The sequence below is a fragment of the Micromesistius poutassou genome, assembly GCF_964030765.1.
Source record: "Micromesistius poutassou genome assembly, chromosome: 13".
NCBI classification, from domain to species: domain Eukaryota; kingdom Metazoa; phylum Chordata; class Actinopteri; order Gadiformes; family Gadidae; genus Micromesistius; species Micromesistius poutassou.
This window is the reverse complement of record NC_140283.1, coordinates 17,926,413-17,936,218: the sequence shown is the minus strand read 5'-3', so window position 1 is coordinate 17,936,218 and position 9,806 is coordinate 17,926,413. Positions and strand designations below refer to the sequence as shown.

The window sequence follows — 9,806 nt, the reverse complement described above, 5'->3', positions numbered from 1 at the left end:
TTTTTTTTTGCTAACCTATTTTAAATTCATGCAGAACTGTCTCCTCATAAATATCAGCAATAAAGGCTAATGATTTTGCAGATTTTCTGCTAAGTGGCTCGACCCGAACACGCCGGTGCACAAACACTAAACGAAACATTTATTGTTATTTTCCAAGCATCACATATTGAGCAAAAACATTACCCAAAGATTATATAAATCGAGAAAAATCGAAAATGTATTTTAACTGACGTGTATGGTTTATTTCGAGCAGTCCTTTCCGATAAGGCATACACCCGACACCTCAAAGCGGACCCTCGTCTTTATAAAGAGTTTCTTCGCCTTCCGAACCGTCTCAGTTGTCGGTGAGGCCGGCGGGGCGGATCCCACACTAGAGAAAAAATATAACAATAAAGCAACACATCTATTCTTCTTGCCTTATCTGTGTACTGCGTTAACACCTTTCCCCCGGTGGATATAGGATATAAAGGTGGGTACATTTAGGGTCCTATGCCTAGGATAGCTCGCCGGGTTGCAGCTAGCCCACGCTGTTATTTTGGCCATCAAGCTAACCATAGCTTTGCAGAAAGATGCTTTGTCAAGGGGCAGTGCTAACTGGGCTAGCCGCATCCACGACAGTGCGGCCAAGGCCATTATGCCAACCTATTGTGATTACAGGCTAACATATGTAGTGGAATTGAGCTACGTCTATGGCTGCACCTTACTGACAGGATGTTGTTTGGCTGGCAGTAGCAACCATTACCCGCCCTGGGGATTCTGTGTACAAATGGTTGTCAGGCTGCTGGATTCAATTGGTATCATGGAAATTTGCATGCTGATTCAACAATAGATTACTTTTTATGACCAATCTATTCAATTTAATTTCCAGTTATTGTACTGTTCAATTGTGTTATTCCCTCTGTTTCATATGCATCTCCATGACACTTGCATCTTTTGTAGATGCCCTCAGCTATGATTGGGAACAGGACAGTTCAGGCTGCGAGCCCAGATGTGGGATCCGCTCCAGCATCATTGGGCCAAATCTCACTAGCGGGACAGTCGGAGGTTTTGAAACAGGTGCTGTGTGTCATCGAGAAGAAGGTTCGCAACATGGAGAAGAAAAAGGTGAATGTCATCCTCCTGCCCTGTTTTTGTTGTTGCTTCATAGATGTAATGTAATGTATTGCCTCATATCTTTGTCATAGTCCTTCAACATCGGTTTTAAAACACCAAATGTTATCCATGCTGAGCTATTGTTGTGTTTAGGTTAATGTAATTTTATTTTATTTGACTGTTGCAGGGCAAATTGGATGACTATCAAGCCAAGAAAAATAAAGGGGAGCGTCTGAACCAGGACCAGCTGGTGAGTCAATTAACCGTCTAATAAATGAATTGTTAGTCCATTTAATTATTAACTCCAGGTCGGGCTTTCTCTAATTACCCCCTTTGTTCTTTCATAGGATGCTCTCACCAAGTACCAGGAAATCGTCAATAACCTGGAGTTTGCCCGGGAGCTGCAGAAGGGCTTCGTCACACTGGGGCAAGACGTAAGCATGAGTATTAGTTAACCTTAGAGAGTGGTCGTGTTTTATTCCTAGTTGATTTAACCTGGAACCCATGTCATCACCTCATCCTCCCCATCATCACCATCCTCCTCCTCCCCAGATCCAGAAGGCTGTGAAGAAGACGGTGCGGCGGGAGCAGCTGCAGCGCGAGGAGGTGGAGCAGAAGAGGCTGAAGAACGTTCTGGAGCTGCAGTACCTCCTGGACCGGCTCGGGGACGACTCGGTCCGGCAGGAGCTGAGGCAGGGGGTCGGGGGTTCACCACTACTCACAGACGCGGACCTCAGCGCCCTGGACGAGTTCTACAAGCTGGTCGGGCCGGACCGCGACCAGAACGTCAGGTGGGTTTGGCGGTGTTGTGTTGTGTTCAGGGACTGCTGGTGCAAAGCAACTGGCTCTATTGTGGTGGATATAGTTTGTTAACATTTATGGTGTCTGTATTTTGTGTAGGTTGGCTGACCAGTATGAGGATGCATCTACACACCTCTGGGACTTAATGGAAGGGAGGGACAAGGCTGTGGTCGGAACAACATGTAAGTACATGTAAATAACATTCTGAAGGGGAGCTGTGTGTTGTGACATGTTATTGCTGCTGCATAACTGCTATCTAAACAGCGGTTTGAACTGAAGCTTGGAGAATGTTGTTTTGAACCTATGGAATCCATGCCAGATTTAGTCAAACATAAATAAGAGGAGGAAATCCACATCCAAAATTCAATACCTAAAGTTTGTACTTTCGGCTATAAATACATTCTAGCAATACTTCCCCGTTTCACTCTGCCTTCCATATCTGTCCACCATTTTCTTCCATATGGAAAGAAAAATCAATGCGCAGTACCACTTGCTGATCACAGGCACTCACCCGCAACGTCAGCCTGTGTGTTTGGAATGATGTATTCACTGCCACCTGTGCTTGCTCACTACTAAATCAACCCACTGCTCGGCGCATTCATATGAACTATGGACGGGGACGGGAATCTGCAAGATATTCCAACCCTTTTTGAGTGCCGATATGATTCTGTTTGTTTTTGTGTTTTGTTTAACCTGGTCCTTCTGTGTTCGACTTTTAACTAGCAAACGTTGCTGAACAAGTTGATGCAAATTGACTATTGGAGAACTTGATTTGATTTTTTTGAGTCAACCGGACGATACAGTATCTGAAGTATATCGCATCCTACTATCAGAGAAAACCCCCTGTTGGTGTTGCATTGTTCAGGAAGTATGTGCATGGCATTGATGTGTGGATTATTGGCCCCGGGGTTATTGGAGTGGTGCATTTTCAGCAGTCTGGCATTGTACTTGCACATAAACTGCTGCAGTCGGCTCGGGCCCTGTGGGCTTATTCTGGCTGGGCAGTGAGGCAGGGTGCCAGGTGCCCCGTCGCCTGTGACACCACCGGCCAGGTCTCTGTAGCATGCAACGACCTTAGTGACCCACCCAATTTCCCCTCCCCCCACTCCCTCAATCTGTTTAGAACTTCTGTTTATTGATGCATTGATGGACCGTTAGCTAAGAGGAAGTTTAGTTATTTTTTGCTTCAAGCATCACAGATGAAATGGGGTGGGTGTGGATGGATGTGGTTGGATGCCTTGCAGCTGCATTCATCACATGCAACAATGATTAATTTCTAGTCTCGGTGTAGAAACAAGTGTTTTATGAAAGCCGGCTTTGATGGGTATTGCAATAAACGACGATCTGCCGTGTGGTGGAGCAATGTGTTGAGAAAATCTCTGTTGGTACTGAGAATTGAACTTGAGCAACATCCTACTTAATGTGGTGTCATTATTTGCCAACAGAAACCAGCCATGTTGAGCTCAAAATGTCACTCTGAACTCAAGTTCCTATTGGTGTTGCAACATTGTGGACATTTTTACACCAGTTGATGCAAATTCAGAGTTTCCGGTTTATTCAGGTTTAAGTGGCTAAGACTCTTTGTGTTGTATTTGGCCTTTGTGATGAAGCTGCAAAGGAAGACGTTATGAATCTGGTGTTAATGTTTTTCTCCCCTTTCTTCTACCTCGTAAATAGAGGAGACCGTCCCAAATTTATTGCAGGACAGAATACATAATTTCAAGCTTTGAATAATAGTTCCCTATCTGAAATGGAGCCAGCGGAGACCACTGCTGCAGAATTGCGTTTTTATCAACTGATCATTTTTTTGTATAATATTTAAAGCGGTTCGATACCTTAAAACAAATGTTTCAGACTTTATAAGTAAAACTACAAGTCAGATGCATGAGGGAAAGATACAAACTATGAATTTACTTTTTTCTCTCGGACTATTTTAATGTGTTGGGAAACCTTTACTATTATCTGAAGCTTGAAATAGTGTATTTGTGCCACCCCTACAATCCCCACAATTTTGGACAACCTCTGCATAAAGAGTAACGGCGCCACAGAATTGTAATGTTAATTCAACTCTGCAGCCTGACATAATGGTAATTAGTTCATTGTGTGCCTATGATTCATTCACAAACTGTAGCCAACAGTTAAAATCCAGTTGGGAGTGATACTAGACTGACAGCATTGAGGAATAAAGTACTATCGACTGCCTGGCCAATTTTTATTCTCAGCTATATTATCAATAACCAACCTCACAAAAATGATCATACATTTTGAATCCATCCATCTATAGGGAAATGTTACCATGGCTCTATTCTGTTCCCTCGTGTTTCCTTGTGTGGCTTATCCCAACACAAGTCCTGTCCTGTTTCTCCAGACAAGGCGCTGAAGGAGAGCCTGGACCAGGTTCTGCTGAGCGGGTACTTCGACAAGGCTCCGGCCCACCAGAACGGAGTGTGTGAGGAGAGGGAGCTCCCACCGCAGCAGCAGCAGCAGCAACAGGAGGAAGAGGAGGAGGAGGAGGAGGAAGATGAAGAAGAGGAGGAGGTGCCGGCAGGAGCCGCGGTCGAGCCGTCGGAGGTGCAGGAGCAGAGCATTGAGCCAGGTCAGGTCATTCATCTGAGAGCCAACCGCTTGTTTTTGTTTTTGTTTTTTTGATCTCAATTGAATTGAAGGGTGGGAGTTCAGATCACTCATGCAATGTTTGCCCCTCACAGAAGGAGAAGTCATGGAGTACATAGAGCCCATCGAGGTGGAAGCCACAGAGGTAAGTGTGGAATGATATTGCTTTTCTCGAGGATCACGAGGTTGCGTCCCTTCTGTGTGTAGTGTCTAGGGGTGTAAATCGGAGCCTTCATGACGATTCGATACAATATTGATTTCTTAAGCCAACGATACGATTATTTTCAATACTTCAGAATTCCCCACAATACGATTTGATTCGATACTCGATATTTTTTTACATTATATCTATCAAATAAATCATCAAAAAAATTAATCATTTACCTTTTATTGAGAATACAGAAACAGTATTCTATATACACTTTAGTGCTTACTGTGCAGGTTTAGTACGGAAATTAGCCTATTCACTGTAAAAAAAGAAGAGGAAAAACTTTTTTTGTTAATAATTGTTACTCTTGCAGACGAATCGATGCATCGAATCGTCGGCTGTATAATCGATTAATCGATACAAATCAATTAATATTTAGTAGTGTTTTTTTGTTGTTGCTGCTGCTGTGGGCGCTACTGATGGGCTTTCTTCGTTCTCCAGTTTGTAAACAGACAGTTCATTCCAGAAGGTGCATACCGGACTAATGACAAGGAGCAGGTGGCCGAGTGGGCCGCCGAAACAGAGGTAGGATGAAGGAGCAGGATCTTGAGTCAACGCTCCTGTTCATTGAGGTTATTCTAGGGTGCTCCACTCACACCGCTCCCACCCCCGCCCCGCGTCTCTTAGGCCGTGGTCGTCATGCAGCAGCAGGCGGTGCAGCCGCCACCCTCTGCTCTGCCCTTGGAGAGCTGCCCCCACCAGGGGTCCCTACCCCCCGCCTCCCCGCCCAGCGACCCCCTGGTCCGGAAGCAGGTGGTGCAGGACCTGATGGAGCAGATGCAGGGAACGTACAACTTCATGCAGGTGGGTGGCGGAAGCAAGGTGACGCCTCCCAGAGAGAACTCGTTAACTCTTGACATGGTGCGTTGAAACGCTTGTCTCGCCACATTTCAGGACTCCATGCTGGAGTTTGAGGGACCCCCTCTTGACCCAGCCATCGTATCGGCCCAGCCGATGAAGCCTCTTCAGATTGTGGACATGCCCCAGATGGTCTGTCCGCCAGGTACGTCTCTGGTCCGACCCGGGTGTTGCCCGGATGCAGTATCCCCTTGTGTATTTCACAGAAGGCTCATGTCGGTGTGTCACTGGGACGAAGCTTTGATGTTTTGATGCGGTTTTTGTTTCAGTTCGCCCAGAGTCCCGCCTCTCACAACCCAACGCTGTCCCTGTTCAACCTGAGCCCACGCAAGTACGTCGCCATGACAATAGCAATCGTCTAACAATCCGTATCAAATCCATTCAAAAGAGCATGCTTTAATAAACTCGAATGCTCTGTTTAGGTCCCCATCGTCTCCCCTACCCCACCTCCTATGTACCAGACCCCCCACGCACAAGAGCCCAGGCCGTCAACGGAGTCCTTAGAAACCCTTCAGGTAATCACTAAGACAAAGGATTCTCATCACTTTTGATTGACGTTGAATGCAATCGGATCTGCTTGCCAATAGGGGGCAGCAGATGACATCCATCAGTCCACTTCAGTAAACTCGGTGTTGTAATGTAACTTTATTTAAACAGGGACAATGTACAAAATAAACAATAGCCTTGTTTAGAGCAAGCAGAGATGCATTGTACCAGGTTTTAGCAAATTGCTATTTTCCACCTGTAAATGTACAAACCGATGGAAACATCTGGGCTATGGCTAATGTGTGTCCTCTCTGGTCAGACCCCCTTGTCTTTGTCAGAGCAGGCCTCCACGGCCCTGTCCCCGGCCTCTCAGACTCAGTTCCAGCCCGTCTCCAAGGCTCCCCACAGCAGTGGGATCAACGTCAACGCCGCGCCATTCCAGTCCATGCAGACAGTAAGGCCCACCCAATAACAATACTCAACAGGGTCCTCTGGTCAATTGCAGCGTATCGCAGCCCCTCGGCCCCCTAACGCACTCAAGACACTGACCGGTGTGTCTCGTTGTTTGACAACCATGAACTCTTGTGTTGTGTTGACTTGTCAGGTGTTCAACCTCAACGCGCCGGTCCCTCCGGCGACTGAGACGGAGGCCTTGAACCAGGCCAGCCAATACCAAAACAGCTACAGCCAGGGCTTCAGCAGCCAGTCCCCGCTCTCCGCCGAGGCCTCGGAGATGCAGTCGGAACCGCTGCAGTCCGGTGAGCCCAACGGTAGCCGCTTGCCTTTTTTTTAAATTTAATTTAAGTGTGTGTGTGTGTGTGTGTGTGGAAATGTCAACGGCGTGTTTATCACGGCGGGCCCGTGCTCATCAACCGCCCTGTGGTTTCCAGACGTCGGTGCCTTCCATTCTCAAGACCAGTCCGGCGGCCAGCAGCAGGCCTCGCAGCAGGGCGCGGGCTTCAACCGGCAGGGGCAGTCCTTCTACAACAGCAGGGGCATGGCCCGCGGCGGCCCCCGCAACGCCCGGGGCATGATGAACGGCTACAGGGGCTCCTCCAACGGTTTCAGAGGTGAATGGGACCCAGAAGCTTACATTAATAGAGAGACCTGGGGATAAGATCACTTGTCTGGGGATAGAGATGCTGATCAGCCGTTTCTGATATGAGGTGGATCAGTTTCAAATTAGAGACGGGCATCAAAATGGCACCCGTCAGTTCTTCTGCTTGTGCTGCTGTCAAAGCGTTTGCTAGCCCTTTGTGTCACAGGGAGTTCTCTAGCTGGGGTTGGGGCCGCCCATATTAGGAAAGTATGCACGCATTGCGTTAGATAAAACCATCCACCAGATGGCATACATAAGCACCATAAGTATATGTGCACTCATCAACCGGATAACGTTAGAAACATTGTACTTTTGTTTTGTAGGTGGTTACAATGACAATTATCGCATCCCCTTCACCAATACTGCTAACTCTGGATATGGTCAGACTCAGTTCAACACGCCTCGGGACTACCCCAATGGAAACTACCAACGGGTATGAAAAGTGCACTAAACATCCTCTATTGATCACTTCATCGGGATAGCCGACGCCATTGCAGCATCCTAACCTGCCAGAGGCCCATTGATTGACCTCATCGGCCTGTCAAGTCAGCACATTTTCTGTAACGCTGAACATTTCCTTAAGCACATGGTCGGCCTGTTGCTTGGATTGATGGAGCTCAATGTTTGCTCTGCCGCAATGTTAATGGTACACTGTCACTACATCACTTCAGCTGGACTTTAAGCACACACAATGTTGCTCCGTAATCCAATCCAGTGTACACTAATGAAACCACCCGGTAGTCCTGATATTTACATTCTACGGCGTTTAGCAGACGGTTTTATCCAAAGCAACTTACAATAAGTCATAAGACATTTGTCAGAAGAACGAGAAACAATATATCGCCGTCTGCATCACCTGTTTTCCAGTAAGGATGTTCATAGAAGCAAGCACCAATAATCGCTAGGTTAACCCATTCCCCGTACACAACAAAGATAGCTAGGATAAGATGCTACACAACTCAGTACTTAAATTTTTATTTATTTAGTGATCATTGATGTGGTCATTGGTGTGACTGCTGTGCTCTGGTGTTCTTTAATATTGTTTGTGTTCATGGTTCCTTCCCCAGGACGGTTACCAACAGAACTACAAGCGGGGGACGGGCCAGGGACCCCGAGGGGCCCCCCGGGGAGGCGCTCAGGCCCTGCGCTCCTGAACTCCCGCTGATATTGACTGTGACTAACTTGCACCACACTGCAAATTCAAAGAATCAAAAAACGATGTTTGTTCCGGCTCATTTATGTCCATTCTTTGTTTTTAATCTGTGGTTATTTCCTGGTTCTTTAATTAAGGTGTGTCCACGTTGACGGCATATAATATGAACGTTTTTAGGTCGAGACAAGTTTGAAATGTAAATCCAATCATGGGTTTTACGCTGGCCCGCGTTCAATGCTCCTGTAAACTTGAAAGATTCATTAAGTTATTTTTTTGTATGAATAAAACACCCTGCCACTGCTGGTCCAAACCTTCAAATTGTTTTCTCCCTTCTCAGCCCTTATTTTTAATTTGTCCGTTTGGTTATAAAGAACATTTGTTAATTTGAATGGTTCCATTTCTTTGTAAATTGATGTTGCTTCAAAAGTTTCAATAAAGATGTGTTGCATACCCTTGCCCTAATCTGTGCATTTGTATATAAAACGCATATATCACTCAATCAGGCATGCAAACTAGTCACCTTTCGGCGAAATTCGCCGTTTTTTTTAAACAAAATTGTGATTCGTGGAGATCCATTGTGATAACATTGGGGGGGGGGGGGGGGGTCTACAGTCTGACGAAAACGAGACGATAACTAAATTTAAAAAAAAAACTACGACGAAATCTTTTGACACTTTCGTTAACGAATAAAAACGAGACGAAAATGTCACTTGTGCCACCACAGCGCCTTTGCGTAACTCACCGTCAGGTCATCAAAACAAAACTACACGTGTATCTTGTACTACTTCTGCGTCTCCCCACCTGCAAAAAAAAAAGGCATACGGAGCCGGAGCGCTGTGTGCACCGCGCGTATGGAGGTAGATTTGTGTCTTTATTATGCAATCAAACAGAATAGGTTTGAGAGCAAAACTTTCCACACTGCAATCAAAAAATAGATTTGAGAGCAAAACTATCGACACTGCAATCAAAAATTGTTTTATTGCAAGTAAAATAAATGTGATTAAAAATGTATTAATGGGAATCCAAAAGTTTTGTTTGCGAATCCAAAAGTTTTGTTTGCGAATCCAAAAGTTTGGTTTGCGAATCCAAAAGTTTTGCTTGTGAATCCAAAAGTTTCGCTTGCGAATCCAAAAGTTTCGCTTGCGAATCCAAAAGTTTTGCTTGCTGTTGAGCTGAATCTCGTGGGCGGAACCTACGCCAAAAGATGTAAAGCCCAGTTCAGACCAAAGATTCGCGACGCAACGACTTGCAACGAGACGGTTTTAGAACGTCGCAGGGGAAAAGTTGCAGCAGTGTGAACTGGTCGTCGCAAGGCGTTGCAAGGAGTCGCCAAAGATTGACCATGTCAAATCGCCAGGTCCAGTTTTAGAACGCAACGATGTGGCTATTTCTCTTCAGCCAATCAGGACACAGCACAGAACAATTTAGGCTTATTAAATAGGCCTACAAGTTGTAGATCCTTATCTTTGGTTCCAGAACAACGATTGTAGATAACG

The 9,806-nt window shown here is 45.9% G+C and overlaps 1 protein-coding gene across 3 annotated transcripts; it reads left to right on the top strand.

Annotated features, from left to right (window-relative positions):
• The first annotated feature begins 333 nt into the window (after nucleotides 1-333).
• On the top strand, nucleotides 334-8,760 carry caprin1b (cell cycle associated protein 1b). Of its 3 annotated transcripts, none has more exons than XM_084477561.1 (18): nucleotides 334-469; nucleotides 940-1,104; nucleotides 1,280-1,342; nucleotides 1,440-1,526; nucleotides 1,645-1,883; nucleotides 1,993-2,075; nucleotides 4,262-4,489; nucleotides 4,602-4,651; nucleotides 5,156-5,239; nucleotides 5,342-5,518; nucleotides 5,609-5,717; nucleotides 5,842-5,903; nucleotides 5,995-6,087; nucleotides 6,402-6,512; nucleotides 6,663-6,828; nucleotides 6,949-7,128; nucleotides 7,481-7,590; nucleotides 8,225-8,760. In XM_084477561.1, the coding sequence occupies exons 2-18, from the start codon at nucleotides 940-942 to the stop codon at nucleotides 8,309-8,311; spliced, it is 2,094 nt and encodes a 697-aa protein (XP_084333687.1). In that variant the 5' UTR covers nucleotides 334-469; the 3' UTR covers nucleotides 8,312-8,760. The 3 variants fall into 3 exon arrangements, with proteins under 3 accessions (XP_084333687.1, XP_084333686.1, XP_084333685.1); XM_084477560.1 differs by having other exon boundaries at nucleotides 6,378-6,512; nucleotides 6,663-6,816; XM_084477559.1 differs by having other exon boundaries at nucleotides 6,378-6,512.
• Nucleotides 8,761-9,806: the final 1,046 nt, after the last annotated feature.

Coding starts and splice junctions, on each gene's coding strand:
- caprin1b (XM_084477559.1), top strand. CDS start 940: ATGCCCTCAGCTATGATTGGGAACAGGACAGTTCAGGCTGCGAGCCCA. Junction 2,076..4,261: donor GGCTGTGGTCGGAACAACAT/GTAAGTACATGT, acceptor CTGTTTCTCCAG/ACAAGGCGCTGAAGGAGAGC. Junction 5,718..5,841: donor CCAGATGGTCTGTCCGCCAG/GTACGTCTCTGG, acceptor TTTTTGTTTCAG/TTCGCCCAGAGTCCCGCCTC.